The sequence below is a fragment of the Enhydra lutris genome, unplaced genomic scaffold (assembly GCF_002288905.1).
Source record: "Enhydra lutris kenyoni isolate GAN:26980312 unplaced genomic scaffold, ASM228890v2 scaffoldscaffold26, whole genome shotgun sequence".
NCBI classification, from domain to species: Eukaryota; Metazoa; Chordata; class Mammalia; order Carnivora; family Mustelidae; genus Enhydra; species Enhydra lutris.
Window position 1 is genome coordinate 21,654,011 of NW_019154110.1, and position 21,010 is coordinate 21,675,020.

At 56.8% G+C, this 21,010-nt stretch overlaps 1 protein-coding gene across 1 annotated transcript; it reads right to left on the minus strand.

Annotated features, from left to right (window-relative positions):
- Positions 1-6,119: 6,119 nt before the first annotated feature.
- LOC111151581 (sarcoglycan alpha) lies at positions 6,120-16,087 on the minus strand. The gene is made up of 10 exons (XM_022509654.1): positions 16,042-16,087; positions 14,891-15,010; positions 14,635-14,789; positions 14,397-14,469; positions 13,860-14,058; positions 13,310-13,472; positions 11,960-12,168; positions 11,733-11,759; positions 6,570-6,762; positions 6,120-6,307 (listed from the first exon to the last, which is right to left on the minus strand). Exons 1-9 carry the CDS (start codon positions 16,085-16,087, stop codon positions 6,582-6,584), a joined length of 1,173 nt encoding a protein of 390 aa, XP_022365362.1. The 3' UTR covers positions 6,120-6,307; positions 6,570-6,581.
- Between the last annotated feature and the right edge of the window lie 4,923 nt (positions 16,088-21,010).

Consider the following 21,010-nt stretch of genomic DNA (forward strand, 5'->3'; position numbering starts at 1 on the left):
AGTCACTGGGACACAGAGGTCTCCAGAATTCTGGAGCAGACCAGGTACCCAGAGACCTGGAGACAGGGAGAAGCTGAAGCATTGCCCCCCCCCCCCCCCCCCCACCCCACCCCCCCCCCCCCCCCCCCCCCGCGCCAACCCGCCCCCCCCCCCCCCGCCCCTTGCTTCCCTCAGGGCTCAGAGAGACGGAGTCTAAGAGGCCACTGGCAGCCATGCTAATGCCATTGCTGTCATTAGGTGGTCATGACGACTAATTGTGCCTTTTAATAATTCATTGTTAGCACTTCTACCACAATCTGGACAGTGTAGAAAGGGAATTAGTCTTGAGCAGTTAAGAAATTATGACATGTAAATGAGATTTTCTTCATAGGCAGCTTACCCGACCTGCGTGGTGATGGATGGGTGATGCCTTGGTCACCCCCGGCTACCCTGGCCTCCAGCATCCCCCCCCCCAATCCGGGGGCAACCAAGGCTCTACCTGGCTGTTACCCACCTGTCCCATCTCCCTGTCCCTCTCTTGCCACACCTATCACACCAGCCAGAAAGGGTGACCACAGCTCCCACGAATGTACCACACTTTCCACATCCAGACCTTTCTTTACACCTCTTCCTCTGCCTGAACTGACAGCCCTTATCTCTGCCAGCTCAGCGCCCCCCACTCCCGGCCATGTGTCCCCTCGTCCCCCCCGCCGTCTCCCCCCCGTTATGCTCTTCAGGCCCAGCGGGTCGGACTAAGGCCAGAGGCCAGGCTTAGAGACTGGGGAGATTAAAGTGAGAAGGGGGTGAGGTGGCAAGGGGGAGCTTTCTAGGCCGCTGTGGACAGGAGCGAGAGGAAGAGCAATGAAAACCAGCCCCCTTGGGGGAGAGGCAGCCGTGGAAGGCTCAAGGCCAGTGCCTTCTGCATCCTCAAAGCGCACTCTCTTCTGGGGTCTCACTAGCATGGCCGCTAGCCACACGCGACTCAGGGGCACTTGACACATGGGTGGTGCCCCCTGGAGAACTCAGCTTTATGTTGTATTTAACAGTGATTAATTTTAAAGCTGTAAGCGGCTAGTGGCCACCACGTCGGGCATCTCCCGACAAACAAGGGACTATGCCCCTCACTAGGTGGGCACAATCTACACACGGGGACGCGAGTGCATGCGTCTGAGGGCACACGAGGTAACGCCATGTGGCAGGGCTGTGCCGGGCAGCTCGGATCCTGTGGTTGCGAGGCAGAATGTGGTTTCAGTGTGTGTGCAGGACAGGAGGGGAGGGGGACAAAGGGGCCTTTGTGCCACACTCCCGACTCAAGCCCTCCTCTCCGCTGACATCACAGCTGCCCTAAATAGAGCTGCCGGGACCCGCTCCCCCAGGCCCCGGCTGCCCCCCGCGTCATGGCACGGGGCCGGCCGCCGCTCCTACCGCCGCTCCAAGGACTTTCCTTTGTCTTTTCTGTGAGGAGCCACATTCCTAAGGTTGATTTCTTGGTCAATTTCAGATGGAACATTCTAGAAAAGAAGGAGGTTTCATTTGGATTTTATATTTTTTGCTGCTCTCTCAGCATCCTGGGTCTCTTCTGTGGTATGAGCCCATCTCCTGGCAGGATTTTTTTCCTGACTGAAACGTGGCAGATTTCCCCTCCTCTCTGGGGTCATCTCTTTACCCCTCAGCTGCCCTGGTGCCTCCAAGACTTTCCTGGATGGACATGGGTGAGGTTGAGGAGGGGAGAGGTGGTTGGGGCAGCAGGGAGCCCGCCTAGCTGGAGTGTGGGAGCCTCAGGCAAGGGGGGCACGTAGGGTTGTGCGGTGAGCAGAAGAAGAAATGTGGGGCTGCTCTCAAAACCGGAACCCCCAGGGGAAGGTTGCTAGGGGCTGTGAGTGTGGGAGGCTGTGTGAGTGGGTGGGGGGGGTGCCGCCCACACGTCCCTGTGTCCCACTCTCTGCGGCCCGTCCACCCATAAACAAACGGGGCTGTGTTCAAAGGGCCCCACACACGTGCGGGTGTGCTGGGGTTGATTGGTGGGGAGGGGGTGGTCTGTGGGTGTGAGGACTGCTCCCCCACACACTTGGCAGAGAAGGAGATGGAAAGGGTCTAGCGGTAGGGACCTGTGTCTGCATAGGGGCGACAGAGGGCATAGGAAGGCCTGCAGGGGAACAGGGATGGCTGATCAGGGAAGAGTTGGGGAAAAACCAGGAGAGGCTGTGTGTGGGGAGAGACCACAGACCTAAAGTGTCAGGATCCGCAGAGGCCAAGTGCTCTTGGGAGCACTTGTCTCCGTCCCCTTCCTGGTATGCGCTCCAGAGGGTACCAAGTAGAGCTGAGAGATGTCCATGGGCCAGGGGGCAAGTCCTGGGAAGAAGGATGGCCCTGGTCTAGCAGGGTAATCAGACCCTTCTGCACATGGAGACTTCAAAGACTTCGCCCAGCATGTGCACGCGCAGAAAGGCCCGGAGGGAGGTGAGTTTCGTGCACGCCGATGCGGGAGACTGGGGTTTTCTCTGCCTAAGGCCATGGGAGGAAGAGGAAGATGGGGTGGGATGGGGACCAAAGCACATTGTAGAACAAGGAGGCCACATATTCACGTTCTAGGTGACTTCACTGCTGTGGGGCAGACCTCCGGCCCCCCCACAATTCCTTCAGGCTTTGGGAAACTCACGCCTGCACAGAGGTCTGGTGCGAACAGGTATTCTGGAGAAAGCGAGGAAAGGGGCTGGGTTCTGGGTTTGGGTTGATCTGGAGTGGAGATAAAGAGCCGTGAACCCAGCACTGCCCAGGAAAAACAGTATGTTCGCCACAGATGTAATTTTACATTTCAGCTATATTAAGGCAATAAAAAGAAACAAGCGAAGTTAATTTTAATAACATGTTTTATTTAACCTAGTATACCCCAAAATATCATTTCACTGGCCAGCTGACCGACACCGGGAAGCATGAGCATTTCAGCCTCCACCCCCAACCTAGAGGCAGAGCATGAACCCTTCACAGGGCACAGAATGTAAACGGAGCTTACTTAAGCTGGACCTCGGGGGGCGAGGGGACCCCACGGGCCTCTCTGTTTTGGCTGTGCTCACAGGAGGTTTCATGTGTAATAATGTCTCCTTTTTTGGGAGCGGCCAGAGGCCAGGCATTTGTCTGGGGCTCACAAATTCTCCCAACAGCCCTAGGTAATTACGATTAATGTCTTATGAGCAAACGAACTGTCAGAGCCACGATTCGAGTTCTGCTTGCTCTGAGCCCAAACCCCAACAAACCCACGCTGTAAATGCTGTGTGTGTGTGTGTGTGCAGAACTGGGGAGACACAGGCCCTGTGAGGACTAAGGCCAGCTGTAGGTAGGGCCCTGTGTTTCCCTCCGGCAGACATCCTTCTCCCAGACTGAGGGAATGTCTAGAGTCAGGCCACGGTGGGGCCCTGTTGAGGGTGACGGCAGAGGCCTCATGCACTGGGTCCCAGAGCAGTGTTGGCCGTGGGACTGGAGGAGCTGAGGGTGAAAGCAGGGCATGGGGCCGCATCTCAGGGTGGTGGGGGCTGGGGCGCCACGGTGGCTGGTCTTCCATGACTGTGGAGGGTTGGGCGTGACTGCGGGGGGACCTTGCCCCTCGGGGAGGACAGAGGTGCTGAGTACAGCTGTGCCTTTCTCGCGTGCTGCCAGGGGCCCCTTGGGTGCACACGCGTGTGTGCCCAGGCACGGCTCGGCATCCTCCGCAGTCACGCCATCCTTCCAGCTACTTGTCTGGGCCACTTCCTCCCAGGCCGGCGGCCAGGCTCCCGTGTGCTCCTCGGAGCCAAGATCTCAAGGCAAAGCTGGGCAGCGGAGGGAAGCGAGGGTCCGGGAAGACTCCCAGGCCTGGCCGGGGCAGGAGCAGGAGCGCGGAGACCAGGAGAGGGCAGCCCTTTCCTGGAGGGGGCAGGGATGGAGAAGGGGCACCCCGGAGAGCAGGCTGGTGGCTCAGAGCCTCCAGCACAGGCCAACTCCGTGCAACTCCAGGTCTCCAGGTTTCAGCCAGATGAGGGGCCTCGAGGCAAAGGAGGAAATGAAGAGACAGAGACACAGTCCCGTTAGAGGCCCCGTGTGGGTGGGGGTGGCCACCCCAACAGGCACTCAGTCCAAAACGTCTACCGAGCACCTGCCCTGTGCCAGCACTGAGCCTCTGCCCGCCTCCGCAGATGCTTATGGGACAACTAACTAACTAACTAACTAGGGGGTATGGGATGCCCAGCAGGCAGGGCAACGTGAATGTAATGGTAGAAGCACTAGCATTAGCCTTGCCCACCCCCATGGCCCAGAGAAGAGGAACAGCTTCCTTAAGAGCTCTGAGCACACCCAGACCTGGGCACCCCTTCAGGACATCTTTCCTGAGCACCCACTGTGCACAGGCGCTGCCCCCTTCTGCAGAGGGGTCCCTAGAACCCTGCTCTTTTGGAGCTTCTATCTAGGGTGGGAAGCCAGCCTGGAACAGAGCACGAAGGGGGTGCGGGGGGCCCTGGAAGCAGGGGGGCTGTTGGGAGCTTTCTGAGGGCTCCCCCTTGGACAGTGGCCAAAATGGCAGTGAGGGGGGAGTTGTGTGGATGGCGGGGGAGAGGGGGGGGGATCCCAGCAGAGGGAAGGGCAGGGGCAAAGGCCCAGAAGCAGGAGCAGGCTATGAGGCAGAATGTCTGCAGTGCCGTGTGAAGGGTAGACATGAGCTCAGAGGGCTGGGCAGAGCCAGCATGTCCGGTCAAGAGCGCGGATCTTACTCTCAGTGTGACCAGAAGGCATTGGAGAATCAAAAGCTGGGAGGGCGCAATGCCATGATCTTTCTTCTGAAAGGGTGGGCCGGGCTCCTGCTGGATTGAGGCTGGAGGGGCAGAAGGGACGGGGCTCCACAGGGAGGCTGTTGCAGGGGCCCAGAGGCGAGACCCTGGGGCTGCACCAGGATCAGAGTGGAGGCCGCAAGAAGTGGATGGATTCGGACATACTGGAAGGTGGGGATTCGGGGGAATGAGAGCAAGGGGAGGGGTCCCAGGGGGCACTCACCACCCCCTTGCCAGTACATTTTGGAACACCTGGACACAGTATTCAGAAACTTAGCCATCCTCAGGGGCCCTTGGCCCTGGAGGCACCACCATGGTGTTGGCCCTCCTCATCAGCCCCAAGCCTGGGGCCATGCAAGCCCCCCCCCTGCCCCCCTGGGGGAAAGGAGAAGGATCCACCCACATCCCAGGGCAGTGGGTGGATCCCAGGCCTGGTGGGTCAAACTCAAAAAGGGATTTCAAGGTCACCATGGAGGATGTTTGGATTTTCTTGGGAGTTGCCACCCAGATCCAGGGGCCTGAGACGTAGGCCATAAGTCCCTGCTCCTCTGCCACCCCTCCTTTATCTGGGTCCCCTCTTGGGCCTGATCTCTGGCTTGGCCTCCCAAGACAGTGGTCAGACATGAGACCAGGTGTGGCTCAAGGCGGCAGTGGGCAGGGGCCCAGCTGGTCTGGCGTGGTTGGAGCCATCCGGGAGAAAGCAGCTCAGGCCTCGTCCTAGCCAGCTGAGCTCTCCAGGGCCAGGCTGGTGACACTCCGCTCAACAAGGGCGCCAGGTCATGCCATGTCCCCTAACTTCTGCCCAGACCCTGGAGAAGCCCACTGGGTCATTGAGCTCAGGCATTCAGGGTCCCGTATCCCAACCGCTCTCTCCACATACAGGATAGGCTTCCTCGCAGCATGAGTTACAAAGGGGCTCTTCCTCTAGGGGGTCCAGACAGATAAGAGCCTGGACCTCTTGCTTCTAGAACCCTTCAGCCCTCCAGAAGGCAGCGCGGAGGTGGACATACTAAGTTCTAATCCAAACTCTGCCCCTTGCTTGCTCGGTGACCTTGGGTAAGTTGCCTTTTCTCCCTGGGCCTTGGTTTCCTCCTCTGTAAAGTGGGGCTGATGACCCAGTAATGCCCGCAGTCAGGTTCTGTCCAAGGACTAAGACCTGGGCCACAGATCAGATCCTTCCGTCTTTCTTTCAGAGAAGATGAGAAAACAGCAAAATGCCAAGAGTCTGAAGGGCAGGCTGGCAGCCCCTGGCTGACTCTGAGAGCCCCCGGAGCAGAAAGGGAAACTGAGGAAGCAAGTGCTGGTGGGAGGCTGCTGAGGAGGAGGAGCTGGCAGCCACCGGTGAGGAGAGCAGCAACTATTTATTCGGGGGTCCTGACCCCAGACACCCTCACCTCCCCCGCCGCCATTTCTCTGCTTGTTCCAAGCCTGGGGGTCCTCAGACCAGGAGCCGGAATCCCCAGGAAGGATGTGGCTGTGGGTCCGCGGCTCCACGCGTGTGGGGAGAGAGGAGGAGAAGGCTGGGTCTGGAACTGGAACAGCAGAGGGAGGGCTGAGGGACTGTGATGGGGCTCCTGCCTCCCCAGCCCAGCCCTCCAACCCCGAGTGCTGGGCCCTGGGGGGCATAGCCCTGGCCCTGCTGAGCACCCCCGCCCCAGCTCCTTCAGAGGAGCAGGCAAGGCTGTGTGCCCCATCCCTTGACTTCCCTGCCCACCACTATCTGCCCCAGCCGCGAGTCAGAAGCCACCTTGTCCCCAGAAATGAGGCTGGCGTGGCCCCCCCCCCCGGGCCCACCTGGCTGCGCCCTCAGTGCTGGTCCAGGATGAGGGGCACCTGGGCGCTGTCCACTTGCGGAGGCAGCCGCTCGCCGGTGCGTACGTTGAACATGGGCAGCGTGGACAGTGGCCGGGGCACCTCCCGACTAGATGCCATCTGCCGCAGCTCCTCTGTGTTCCCGCGGATGGTGCAGTGGTGGACCATCTGGATGCTGGGGGCACAGGGCCGGCAGAGTCATCAGCTCTGGGTGTCAACCACACACACCCCCCGCCCCGCCCTGCAGGCTCCCTATGCCCCTGCATCTGAGACACGCTGCAGTCCTCCACCTGCTGGAATGCGTAGGGGGAGGACAAACAGGAGGGTCTTTGGTGCCGGCTCAGCGTCCAGTGACCGAGGCATAGGCTGTGGGAGCAGACAGCCTGGATTCAAAGCTGTGTGTCCCTGGCAAGGTACTGAACCACGCTGTGCCTCAGTGTACTCAACTGTAAAATGGGCATAATACTAGAACCTACTTCCTAGCACTGTGGTGGGAATTAAGTGAGAGAAATGTTTAGAAAAGCACCTGGTGCATGCTAAGAGCTCCCAAGATGCTCGACATGATACCCACAGTGGATCTGTATTTGAGGAGGTCACCATTTGCAGGACATACATTCCCATGACCCTCTAGGTCCCTTCTAGCACTCAGTTTCCTCCACTAATACTCTCTCCTGCCATTGACCATCCAGTCTTCCCTGTCTCATCCCCCTCGGAGTCTGGCAAATGTCCCCCTTCCATCTCTTCCCACCTCCCACTTCGGCTCCTGCTATTTCTGGCCAGACCTCCACGATCTCCTCTTCCGGCTCTTCCCTCTAGTGTCCCTGGCCTTTGTACCTGGACCTCTCCCACCCGGCCCCAGGACCCGCTCTGGACACTGACTGTCTGCTCTCTGGCTTTCTCCCAGACCACAGCTCCCTGAGGCCAGCCCTGGGCTCCGCCCTCTATGGGCCTGAAATCCCCAGGGCAGTCTTGAAGTCCTTTCTGAGCTCTAGTCTTTCTAGAAGACTTTCTTCTTTTCTTCTCAGAGAGCTCAGCCGCATTCTCATTTGAGATCCTCACAGCTTGCTATCTGCTGTCCGGGACAAGCTTCCGTTCGTTCTGAGAAGGTCGGTAGCCCAGTGAAACCAAGCACAGGGACTTGCTTTGGGTCTGAGTGTGAGTTCTGCTATTCACTGCCTATGTGAACTTATGCAAGTCACTTAACTTCTCCGTGCCACTGTTTCCTCCATTGTAATGAAGTTCGGGTACAAATTGAATGAGTTAATACAGGAAACACACTTCGATGTCTCCTGGTCAGCATCACAGAGGTAGCTAAGTTTACAAGGAACGTGATGCGGCCATCGTTATCATCAGTGCTGTTTTATTATAGGAAGCGCACCGATGTACTTGGCCTCCAGTAAAGGGATGTTCTTCCAATCCCCTTTACACGAACCCCCCAACATTTTTGGGTCCAACCGGGACTCTTCATTACAAATAATAAGAATTAGTCTCCTTGGGACACCTGTGTGGCAGTCAGTTGAGCATCTGACTCTTGATTTCGACCAAGTTCATGATCTGAGGGTCCTGAGATTTAACCCCGAGTAGGGCTCCACACTCAGCCAGGAGTCTGCTTCTCGCCCTCTGCCCCTTCCCCCACCAACTCTTAAAATAAAGTCTAAAAAAAAAAAAGGGAGCCTGGGTGGTTCAGTCAGTTAAGTGTCTGACTTCGGCTCAAGTCATGAATGATCCATCGAACCTGGGATCGACCCCCACATGGGGCTCCTTGCTCTGCGGGGAGCTGCTTCTCCCTCTGCCCCCTGCTGCTTGTATTTTCTCTCTCTCAAATAAAGAATTAAGTTTCCTTAAAGGAGTGGGGACCCCAGGCAGAGGGAAGCTACCCTACTCGCCTCTGGCTTACTGATCAAATGAGGGAGGGGCAATGATCCCCACCCCTGTCCGAGTCTCAGTTAACGGACACCAACACCAGCTCGAGCCTGGGAGATTAGACGCCAGGTCAGACTTTCGAGCTTCAGGCTGAATGGGCCCCGCTCTGCTCCTCAGGGCAGGGAGGGAGGGGGGCAGGACCAAGTTCTGTCTGGCTGGCAGGAGGAGGTGGAGTCCCCCTCTAAGGCCAGGGGAGGATCAAGATGAGCTCTTGAGTCTGGAATTTGGCAAGCAGAGTAGTCCAAAACGCAATTTTCCATTCCCAGGCAAGGGGAGGCTGAGAGAGAAAGGAAGCTAGAAGCATGGGGCTGCTTCGGGCCAGAGAAAGCCAGACAGGTAATGCCCTGGCCAGGGAAGGGCCTTAGTTAGGGGGCCCCCCTCCCCGCCCTCGGCCCTGCATCTGGGTCTCATTACTCTGGCGACACACACAGGTGGAAAATGCTCTGGGGATGTTTTTCCAGAGCAGGAGCTGAAGCCAGCCCCACTGCTGTCTTCCCCCACAGCCCTTCCACATCAGCACTTGGGCAGACAAACAAATAGGCAGGCATTCCTACACACACACACACACACACACACACACACACACACACACTCCCCACCTCCAACACACACAGCCCTGGAGCCCCGTCTCTGACACACAGACCACAGAAGAGGGTCAGGTAGGGGGACTTTCTGGCCAGCAAACTCTGATACAGGCCACAGTTGTGGATAATTTGAAAAATGGGAGACATTGAACAAGCAAAAAAAAAAAAAAAAAGGAATTTGTAGAAATAAATCGACTCAAAATCCAAACCAACAAGGGCTGATAGGGCACACGGTAAGCCCGCTGATAGATTCAACATTGATGGAGGAAACAGATTTTCCTGAGCGCTTCCAAGCTCCAGAACCCAGCCAGCAGAACGGGCTGTGCTCGAAATCACCGGTCAGAAAAGAATTTCCACAATAGCAGAAGGTATAATTGATCAAATTTGGCACAGGCCAAAAAAAATTGAGGAATAAAATGTTCCTTGAAAACGGACATGGAAAATCACTCATTCCAAATGGGAAAAAAATTCTATCAAATAAAAATGAAAATAGGAAAAAAAAAAAAAAAAAAGCAGAGTTTTTCCATGGCTTTGTGATCAAATTCACCAAGGAATCAAACTGACCTGGGTAGAGCAAGGCATGACAGTTTGCTTACTCTGGAAAATATTTTCCCATAACGATTCAGAAATGTGGGTATAATTCTGATGCTAAAAATGTTCATATTCCTCAACCTAATGGGTTGATGTGGTGGCGTCAAAACGGTGGGTTTAAAACTGAGGTCTCATGGGGCGCCTGGGTAGCTCAGTCAGTTAAGGGTCCAACCCTCGATTTCAGCTCAGGTCATGATTTTGGGGTCTTGAGACAGAGCCCCACGTCAGGCTACCTGCTCAGGGCAGAGTCAGCTTGTCCTTCTCTCTTCCTCCCTCCCCGCCACCACTTACTCTCAGTCTCTCTCTCCCTCTCAATTAAAAAAAAAAAAAAAAAAAAATCTTTAAAAAAAACTGGGGTCTCTGAGCCTGAAATCTGCTGGTTCTGATGCATACATTTCTAAATACTCGCACCCGTGCCTGACACACTACGGGACTCCAGCTGTCCACCCACCCGGCCTCCGCCCTCCTTCCCAGGGTACCTGGCTTGTCAGATGCCCACACTATCTGGGCACCTCCCAGGAAAGAACAATGGGACCACTGTGACCCTCACAGGATTCTGGTGACCTCATAATGTCCCCCTGAGGTCACCACAAAGGTAACCCTTGCCACCCCCTGCACCTGAGGCACAAATCTGCAGAGGCCAGCCGTGGGTGATCATCCTTGGTCCTACTTCTGGCCACCCAGGGGGAGGCTGGGGCTGGAGCCCTCCGCAGGAGCCTCTGAGGGAACCAGGACCAGAGACTCGCCTCATCCACTGAAGAGCAACACAGTGGAGACGTCCAGCCGTCACCCTGGAGGTCCTCGCACCTAGTTCCTTTCACCCGCCCCAAGGAGAGATGCAGAAAGACACTTCGGCGCCACCCCCATCTGCACCCTTGGTGGTCTCAAACCCACCACAGGGCGTAGGCCGGCAGGCCAGCGCCTCCGGGGCCCCCAGCAAGAATGTGACTGGGCGCCACGCCAGCCCCAAAACCCGACGGAAGCTCAGCATATCCAAGGTGATCCTGGAGGTGGTGGCGGACAAGGGCATGCACAACCACGTGAGTCTAGCCACCCTGAAGAAGGCGGTCACCACCATGGGCTACGACATGACCCGGAACGCCTGGCGCTTCAAGCGAGTGCTCAAGGGGCTGGTGGACAAGGGCGTTCTCAAGCAGGTGACCGGCAAGGGGGCCTCGGGCTCCTTCCGCATGGGCAAGAAGTTTGCCTCCAAGTTCAAGCTCAGGGGCCAGAGACGGCGCCGGTCTGGGCAGCGCCGGCCTGGGCAGCGCCAGTTGCTAATGGGCTCCCAAAGAGGGCACAAGCGGCTACACAAGGAGGGCCGCAGGGTGGCCAGAGGCTGCCGCAATTAATGAGGCAGGCGAGGCAAGAAGGCAGGGGTGCCAGGCCCGCCACAGGCTCAGTGCAGTGGAAATAAAAGGAGCCTAAGTTATTTCACACCTGCCTCCTGGAATCTTTGGGGCTCAAGGGAGTGAGAGTGGAAGGAGGCTGGGGACAGAGGAGGGGGTAAGGCCGTCGGGGGGTGCGAGCAAAGGAAGAGTGGGATGGATTTGGGGTCAGGGCTGGAGGAAGTGGGAGCACCACAGACATTAACTAATTCAATGACCCCGTCATCTGGCAGGTGGAGGAACCCGGGGCCCAAGAGCCTCACGCTGATGGTGTGGCAGAAACCAGCCTGGAACCACACCTACTGTATGCTCGGGGAAGTGTACGTGTGTGCGTGTGTGTGTCCGTGTGTGAACACCGCCTCTTCAGTGGCTTCTCAAACCCTTTCCCCCAGGGTGGCCACAGGTCTGCACACTTGGCAGGGATCCCCTCCTGTGCCCCATCCCAGGTTACAGTCCTCCACGGAGACCCAGAAAATAAGAAGGCCGGGCCAGGAGAGGTCAGGCCCAGCAACCAGCCAGCTGAGACCTGGAGCTCAGAGGCCAGGTGTGGCCCCCATCAGCCCAGAGTAATGTGTGTTGCTCATGGAGGTTTGGGGGTGGGGTCTAGCTTGGCCGTCTAGGGGTGCTCCCACCCAGCCCCCCAGCTTTCCCCTACTCACTCTGAGGTGGCCAGGTCTCTCTTCAGCCTGTGGGAAGCCAAGGGAGGGGGATTAGCTATTACCCACAACACCCCCCCCACCCTGGTGCCAGGCTAGGCAAGAGGTCCCCATCCACTTCCTGGCTGAGGACCCCACTCCCTGAGGGGTCTGTGTCCCCAGGCAGCCACAAGGAGCCCCGTGGGGGATGAGCCACAGTGCCCTCCCTGCTCTCTGTCCCCCGCACTCACTGTCCCTCCCGCCGGCAGCACATGACGTAAGCCAGCAACGCAGTGAGCAGCAAAGCCACCAGCAGGGGCACCAGGAGGGTGACCAGGGCGTCGGTGAGGAAGTCTCGGTCCGTGGCCTCAGTCGGTGGGCAGAAGAACGGGTCATGCTCCAGGATCCCATCACCTGGGGTGGGCACCTCATCGGCGGGCTCTGGCACTGACTTATCCACCTGCTCAGAGAGCCCAGGGCTCACCAAGGAGCCGTCAGCTGGACACAGAGACCCCCAGGGGATGGGGCACGACCACAGGGTTTCCTCCTGCCTGTCTCCCCCTGCTTGGGTGAGCTCACAGGACAAGCCTTGGACTAGGAACCCGGAGAGAAGGGCAAGGAGAGGCAGGTCCGTACAATGGTTAAGGCACATCTCCAGGGCCCGACTGCCTGGGTTTGAATCCTGATTCCGACAAGGGCTGTGCTGAGTGACTTCCCTCCAGGTGCCTCCTTTCCCTCACCTGGAAAGGCAGAATGCTGATGGCCCCTGTCTCTCGGGTGGGGGCGAGGGTAAAGCATGTTGATTGGCTAGAGCCCAGCACAGCACGTGCTCAGGGACATTGTTGAGGATCAGTCCTTGCCTCACTGTGGGTCAATTATCAGGAACAGAGTATTCCAGGGGTTCCCAGCCCAGGGAGTCAGGGTCTCTACGGACCCCAAGTAATTGTGCTCAGTATCCCCAAGAGCAGTAGTATCTTTGGTTTAGAACTTGGGGTAGAGGGGTGCCTGGGTGGCTCAGTGGGTTAAAACCTTGGCCTTCAGCTTGGGTCATGATCTCAGGGCCCTGGGATCAAGCCCCATATCTGGCTTTCTGCTCAGCAGGGAGCCTGCTTCCCCCTCTCTCAGCCTGCCTCTCTGCCTACTTGTGATCTCTGTCTGTCAAATAAATAAATAAAAATCTTAAAAAAAAAAAAAAAGAACTTGGGGTAGAGCTATTTGTTCCTTATTGCAGGCAGATTTGCTAGGTGACACCTTAGAAGGAAGCAGACAGAGATGTCCCAAAGAGTCCCCTAGTGGGGAAAGGGTTTTTGGAACTGCCCTATTGGAGTGATTGTTCTAGCTGTTGGGTTGGGCGCATAGGAGACTTCTGGACCCGGGATCGCTTTTCTGGATTATGGACTCTGTCGCCCTCTTGTGGAATGAAGTGGAACTTCAGCGCACGCACGCGTGCGTGCGTGCGTGTGTGTGTGTGTGTGTGTGAGAGTGTGTGTAATCACAGAAAGAAACAGGAACAGAGAGATGGGGTGGAAACAGGGCTAGGGAGGAGACTGTGATGGGGATCATGCCCCATTCCCACCTCCGGAGCCAGGGTCCCTCCTCACCAGTGACACATTGCACCAGTCAACGCGGAAGTGAGGCGCCAAGGTGTCATAGCAGGACAGAAGTGGAGGCTGACCCTGGGCACAGCGAGCGTGGCTGTCTGGAGATGCCACCATCTTCAGGCAAGTGGAGAAGGGTGAGGTAGAGCCCACCTTAATGTAAACCCTGGGCCGGGACAGAAGCCACAGTTAGCATTTGTGGGGGGAGGGCTGGACACTGGAGATTTGGGGTTGCAGGACCACCTTGAGACCTGGGTTATGGCGAGAGCACACAGAGCATCCTATTCTTCTGGGGGGCCTTATACTCCCAGGAATGTCTTTTGATAGCTGGGTCTTTTATGTTCTCGTGGGCTATCGGGGAGTCTAGAGTTCAGTGTAATTAGGGTTTGGGCCCAGGAAGGGCAAGAAGATGAAGGGGTGTGGCTGGAGGGAAGCAGACGGTGATGTGAAACTGGGAGTATATGAAGGTGCATGACGGTGCTCCATGACCACCCCTCCGGAAGGCCAGCTGTTGCTACCTCCTCCAGGAAGTCCTCCTGGGTTGCACACTTACCCTTCCTTGCGACCCTCTATGGGAAGGGGGACGCGGCCCCCACGGTCCAAGGCGGAGGTAATGTTGAGTAGCTGGAGCTCTCCCGGCTCCCAGAGCCCTCCCAAGGCTGTGAGGAAGCGACTGGCAGGCGTTGAAGGCAGCACCTCCTCCACATCATGGCTGCACACGAGGAACTCAGCTTGGTATGGCAGCAGGGGGCCTGCAAAGACCAGGTTGGCACTTGAAGCCGCAGGGACCCTCCCCAGCCCTCTCCCACTCAAGCTCCTCCCCATGCCCCCTCAGACTCCTCCCTTCCTCCCTAACTTCCCTTCCTTCACAGGCCTCAAATGCCCTTCCCACAGCCTCAGCAACTCCCCAAGGCCCCACAGACCATGGGCAGAACGGCTGAGAAGACAGCTCTGGAGCCCTCCCAGGAGCCCCTGCTCCTACTGCTCCCAAGTGTCTCGGCACCCCCATCCCTCCTTCCAAGGGAACCCCCCGCAAGACTGGCATTGGCGGGGTGGAGGTGGGGCAGGGGTTCGGCAGGGCTGACGGTACCTTCAGGATCCCCAATCAACAGCACCAGCCTCTGCCGGGTGGTGTCAAAGCTGTCCCGATTGTAGGCTGTGACCTGGGGTGGAGGGGGTGGGGGATGCAAAAGAGGGCTGAGGGAGCGGGCGAGGGAGGAAACGGGGGGGGGGGACTGAGACACCCTCAAATCAGAGCATCTAAATTATGTAAATGAACATGCACAGATGTCCACAGGGGGCACAGCCATTGGGGTCCTCGCTGGTACCTCGATGACCTGGCGCCCACGATCTTCGGGGGTGGGGGTGCCGTAGAGGAAGCCAGGCTGGTGGGGGCTGCGCTGGGTGTAGCGGAGCCACCGGGGCAGGTCTGGGTGTCCCTGGAGGTGGGCGTGGTAGGTGACAGGGGTTGTGTGGGGGACATCTGGTGGAAGGGAGGAGAGGCGATGGGAGAAGTGACAGGAGCCTTCACCGGCCCCTGGCCGGGCCTCGCCAGCCCACCAATGCCCTCCAAGCCCCTCTCACCGATGTGCTCGGGATGACCCAGGACGGCTTCCTCGTCCAGGGTGTGCACGAAGACGCGGCCCACAAGAGGCTGCAGGGTGGTCGGTGGGGCCTCGGCATCCCCCAGCCCTGCCAGGAGAACTGTGGGGACCCCATATCCCCCAAAGACACACATCAGCCTTAGTCCAGGGGAGAGCTCCCAGTGCTCTCCCCTTAGAGCAGGGGAGAAGCTCCCAGTGCCCCTAAGAGATGGGGGGCTCCCAGGAAAGGACATTGGTGGGGTCCTAGCTATGCCACACACACCGGGATCAGTGACAAGTCCCAGACATTTCTGTCACTTCCCATTCATGGGAATTCCCTCCCCCAGTCCACATTTTAGGCTCCCTTTGAGGGGTCACACTGGGCAGGAGCTGCTGTCTGGCTGAGAGAGGTGTGGGGGTGTGGGGGGTGGATGCGGGTTACAGGCACTTGTGAAAGAACTCTAAGAATGTGGGTGTCAGGGGCGCCTGGGAGGCTCAGTCAGTTAAGCATTGGACCCTTGATTTCAGTTCCTCTCCCTCTGCCCCTCCCCACTGCCCCACAAGCGCTTTGTCGCTCTCCCTGCTCTCGCTCTCAATAAATAAATAAATAGAAATTTTTAAAAAAGAACGCAGAGCGTCTGGAAGGCTGGAGGGGAGGGGGAGAGGGAAGGAACTTTTGAAGGAGGTGGGTGGCCATTCTGGTACTCCCTTACAACTCCCCTAACACACAGGGGGGAAGGGGCCCACACTAGAAGCCAATAAATGCTGAGCAAAAGAGATCCTAAGCCCCAGGGAAGGGACCTGCCCCAGCGGGCCCCCACACCCTCCCAAGGCCAAATTTAGCCTGGGCCTAGCAAGAAGGCCAACCAGCCAGCCCATTAAAGGGCCAACGACACTCCGGGCCTGTGCGGTCAGGCCCACCTCGGCCTAGGACGCCCAACCCTTCAGAGCTCTCTGAAGCTCTCCATGCCCCCCACATCCCAGAGCCCTGCTCCCAGCCCCATTTCCCTGGACCTCCCGCTGGACACAGCATGAGCACCCCAAGGTCCTTCTGGTCCTGGCCCCAGACCCCTCCCCTGAGCTACCTCTGTCTTTCCACCTCTTTCCACTCGGACATCCCGTCCCTTCGTCCTGAGCCTCTCCCAGAAGAACGCCCCAACTTGCCCGCAAGAAGAATCCAGATTAGAGCGGCTGCCATGACTGCCCCAGCCTGCTCGGCCCCTGTGAGTGACAGAGACAGGAGCAGCGGGGAGGAGAGAGGGAGGGAGGGAGAGTGGGAGGGAAGGCTGCCGGGGGAGGTGTCCCAGAGCAGCTGGCCCCAGCTTCTGTCAGTGGGTCCCTCCCCATCCCCACCTAAACAGGCACTGAATCCGGGTTGAACACTGTCCTCATAGGACACTGTCCCTCCAGGGATCCCCTCCTGGTGGCCCAAGAACATTCTCTAAACCACCAATCCGAAAACCTCAGTCCTTCCTGGAAACACTAAGGGCTCCCCTTGCCCTGAGGCCCCAGCTGTTGATGGCTTTTAGACCCTGCCTGGGCCTGGCCATCCTGCCCAGAATCCCCGCCTCTCACCCCTGCCAACCACACACACACACACACACACACACACACACACACTCTACCCCAGGCTTCTGCCCAGCATCAATCTGCTGCTGCCCCCTCCACCACCCCCACCACTAAGTCCTTTGCACAAGCTGTTCCCGCTGCTTGGAGTTCCTTTCCTGCACTCATCAGACCAGCCAATGGCCACGCACCTGGCAAGACTGGACACAGGCCTCCTCTCCTCCCTGCAGGCTCTCTGTGCTGCCTTCCTCTGCTAGGCCCAGCTGGGTGCCCGCTGGGCCCCTGGGTACAGCACTGCAGAGGGTGGGGGAGACTAGAATCTTTTTATCTCCGTATGCCCGGACTTGGCATGGGGCCTAGCAACCAGCAGGTGTGGGGGGGATTGCACGCCAAACAGCAGGGTGCCCATTCACCCAGCCCTGATCCCCAGAGCAGACACCCCCAGCACGTACCCCAAGTCTGGGAAGAGAGAGAGAGTCCTGGACAGGACTAGCCAGGTAGAGCCGGGGGAGTGGAGGAGGCGGCACAGGCTTGGAGACCTGCCAGCTGGACATGAACCTCACCTTGACCCCCTCACTGGAGACCTGGCCTTGGAAAACTCACTTGCCCTCTCTAGGCTCTGTTCCCACGACTACAACCTGGCAGGATAGTGCTCACCTCTCCGTGTGCTTGTGATGAAGCCACAGCCTCATGAACTCAGCGCGTGCTTAGAGAGCAGCCCCTGTTGGCGGGGGTGGGGTGGACGGGGGGGTGGGGGTGGGGACAGACACGTGCCCCATGGGAGTGTGCACGCGGATGGGTACTGCCGGCTAACCCCCACCTGCTGCCCTGCAGCAGGCTTAACATACACGGATGGACGGGAACTCCTTCCATCCCCGCAGCCCTTCCCAGGAGGGCTTTCATCCCCATTTTCAGACAAGAAGAATGAGGCACCAGCTCTTCATGACCCCCCACCCCCAGGGCCATACGACCGAACAGCTGAGGCCCGTGCCCTGGCTGCGGGGGCACCCTTGTCCCCCTCCATCTTGCCTCAGTCAAAGATCTGGGTCCAGGTGTGAAGGGGATGGGACGCCCTTCTCTCTGGGGGCTTCGAACTCAGAGCCAGCAGAGGGGACTCTCCCTAGATGTCCTGAGAAGGAGGTGGGGACCCACGGGTGCCTCCTGGGTCCAAAATTCCTGGTGTGTGCAGGAGTATCCCTCCTGGGCATCCCCATCTCCCCTCACCATACCCATCGCCCCACACAGGGACGCCTGGGACCAGTTCTGGTCGGACCTGAGGGCCACAGCGTTGGCCTGCCAACTGGAATGACTAGGGTGCAGGTTACTTAGTCCTCATCTCTTTTCCTCCCTGCCTGACTATCCCACCCATCCCTGGAGAGCCACCAGATTCCAGAGTCAGCATCCACTCAGGCTTTCAGACAGGGCAGGGTTTGTCCCAGAGTCACCATGGCGCCTCTCTGCCTTCTCAGACATGGAGACGGAGGGCATGAGGCAGAAAAGTTCTGGAGGCAGACAGAAAGTCAGAGGGCTCTGAGGGAGTTTGGCCAGCTGCCCAGTCCTCAGGCCCTCAGCGGCCCCTCCCCTGCTCTTTTCTGGAGCCCCCCACTCACACCTTCAGCTGTCCTGAAGTAGCTGTGTCTGAGCCCAGTGCCACCAGACCCCCAGAGGCCCCCAAGGACTGTGCCAGTAGCCAGCCAGAAGTCCCCTGTGGCCAACCAGAAGACCTCCCCACCTCAGAGCTGTCTGGATTGCAAGCTACTGCTAGAATTCTCAGTGTCTCTGTTCCCTGGGGCCTGAGCATAGAGAGAGGGGTCACAGGGTCCTTAAACTTCTTAGTTTGCAAATTTTATTTTATTTTATTTTAAGTAGGCTCTACACCAAGTGTGGAGCCCAATGAGGGCCTTGGACTCTCGACCCTGAGATCAAGACCTGAGCTGAGATGGTGAGTCAGACACTTAACTGATTGAGCCATCGAGGTGCCCCTTAGTTTGCAAACTTTAAACTAAAGCAAACTTTAAACTAAACAGAATAGGGGCACCTGGGTGGCTCAGTGGGTTAAAGCCTCTGCCTTCGGCTCAGGTCATGATCTCCGGGTCCTGGAATTGAGCCCTGCATCGGACTCTCTGCTCGGCAGGGAGCCTGCTTCCTCCTCTCTCTCTCTGCCTGCCTCTCTGCCTACTTGTGATCTCTGCCTGTCAAATAAATAAATAAAATCTTAAAAAAAAAAAGTCTACAGAATAAAAGAATGAAACCTCCATATATCCACCCTCCAGCTTCAACAGTCAGCGACTTATGGCCAATCTCCTGTCACCAGTGCTCCCCCCAACTCTCCCTCCTGTTTCATTTCCTCTGTCAAGATTTTAGCATGTATTTTTGAAAGATTATGACTCTTTTATTTTTATTATTTTAATAGAATGACTCTTCTTTAAACAATCACAGTTGTTATACTTCGTATATTAGTATACCTTAAAGTTAATAATTCCTTGATATCAGACTTATAGTGTTCAGATTTCCAATTTCTCATGAATGTCTTTTTTTTTTTACAGTGTATTTGTTTGAATCATGATCCAAATAGAACACACACACCGAAACTGATTGATGCGTCTCCTTTAAATCTCTTTAAGTCCATAAGTTCCCCATCCAAACCTCTATCTCTCTCTCTCTCTCTCGCTCTCTCTCTCTTTCCTTGAGAGAACCAGGCCATTTGCTATGCAGTTTTCCAGTCTGGGTTTTGCTGATTGCATCTCTAGGGTGTTCTTTAACATGTCTCTCTGACCTCTGTACTTCCTGTAAATTGTATTTCCTGTACATTGTTTTTTCCTGTAAATTGTAGTTGGATTGAAAGTCCTGATCAGGTGTAGGTTCTATTTTCCTTGGCAAGACCACTTCACAGATGGTGGGATTGCTTCTTCCATCCAGAAGTACAGGAACTGTGATGCTCTGTGCCTCCTCCGTCAGTCTCCCGCCCCCCACCCTGCAAATGGTGATACTCACATCCAATCACTCCCTCCTTTATTAGTCAGAATAATTCTCGACACGGAAACTGTGCCTCGCTTACTAGTTGGTTACTGAATGTTGTAGCTCCTATGGAAAAAGATAGGATCAATACTCGATTCTGTTCCTATATTTGCCAATTTTGAAATAATGAATTGATTCTCCAGCATCCCTCAAACCTCAGCCCGTTAGCTTTTCAAAAACAGTAGCCTAATTATGAATTTATGGCTTTAGGCATATTTGATTGCTTCAGTCTGTTGTGACAAGAGTCCCCTCCTGGTCCTTGGACTGTCCCTTCTTGAGCTCCTGAGGTAGCCCTCACCTGTCGGAGCATCCGTCTGGGGGGACAGGTGGGTCAGGTCTCTGCCTCTCCACACCTGTCTCCCCAGCTCTCTGCCGGATCTCCGCTTGTCAGTGTCCCGATTTAATTCCTCTGGTCCTTTGTCTCTGGCTCTCCCCATCTCAGTGAATATCTTCTGAATGAATGAATGATTGACTGAATGAATGCTTCATCTCCCCAACTCTCTCCTTCCACTTCTGTCTTTATGAACCTCTTGATTTCTGAGGACCATATTTTCTTCATCTGCATCTACAACGGGGGATTATATGTTGTCATGAGGGACAAAGGAAAGGGATTCTCATCATTGTGATCTGATTGTCGCATCTGCCTCCCAGACTCCACCCCCGTCTTCCTCCCCCTCCTCTTTGCCGCCCCCCAGCGCCTCAACAAAGGATGCGATCTGTCAGTCAGCCACGAGAGGGCGCGTTCGCGGCTGCAGCTTGGACCTGCGCCTGCGCAATACTGGGGCAGAGCCGGGACAGGGCGGGGGTCGGATGGGGGGGCGGGAGCGCTCCGCCCCGGGCTGAGGTTGCGCGTCAGAAGTGTTTGCTGAGCACTGCAGCTAGAAGGGGCGACGCAGGAGGAGGCCAACGGCCCCGAGCCTTACTTCGTCCTCCCCTTCCGGGTCCAGAGGATGTTTTCCCAAGCGGGGAGGAGATCCGCCTAGCTGCCGGGGGCTGGACATTGCCCTCTTTCCCACCATCCCCATCATTTGTATCAACCCTCCGACTTCCAAGGACATGTCTCTATTTCCCCACTCTTCGCGACCTTTGGGGGCACGAGTCTGAGGACCTAAATGTACCCAGATTCCTCCTCCCTTTTTTTTTTAATCTTTGGCCTTCAGCCCTCAAAGAGGTTCCTTGAGCCTTGTGACCGCCCAGAGCCATCAGTCCTGACTCTGAGAATACCAGACACCATCCCTAGCCAAACTTTACAGCTTAGTGGAGAAACAGAGAAAGGGAGGGACTGTCAAAGGGCTCACAGCACAGTGTTCTGCCCAGCTACATCTCTGGACAAGGAGGAGAGACACTCCCGCTCTGTAAAGTGGGGGTAATAAGGATCAATGAGATAGTGAAAGCGAAAGTGCTTTGTAAATTGTAAAGCTCTGGAGAGAGTAAGGGGTCTTTTATTTATATAGAACTGAAGGCGCAAGACTGTAGCTGCCCAGGGCCAGGCCACCCGCACAGCCCGAGAGCTGGGAGAAGTCAGATTTAAAAGCCA

Excerpts from the sequence above, each read along its gene's own strand:
- LOC111151581 (XM_022509654.1), bottom strand. The coding sequence starts at position 16,087 with ATGGCAGCCGCTCTAATCTGGATTCTTCTTGCGGGCAAGTTGGGGC. Across the intron at positions 15,011-16,041 it reads TCTTGCGGGCAAGTTGGGGC|TTCTCCTGGCAGGGCTGGGG; the intron begins GTTCTTCTGGGA and ends GGGTCCCCACAG. Across the intron at positions 14,059-14,396 it reads GTTGATTGGGGATCCTGAAG|GCCCCCTGCTGCCATACCAA; the intron begins GTACCGTCAGCC and ends TGGTCTTTGCAG.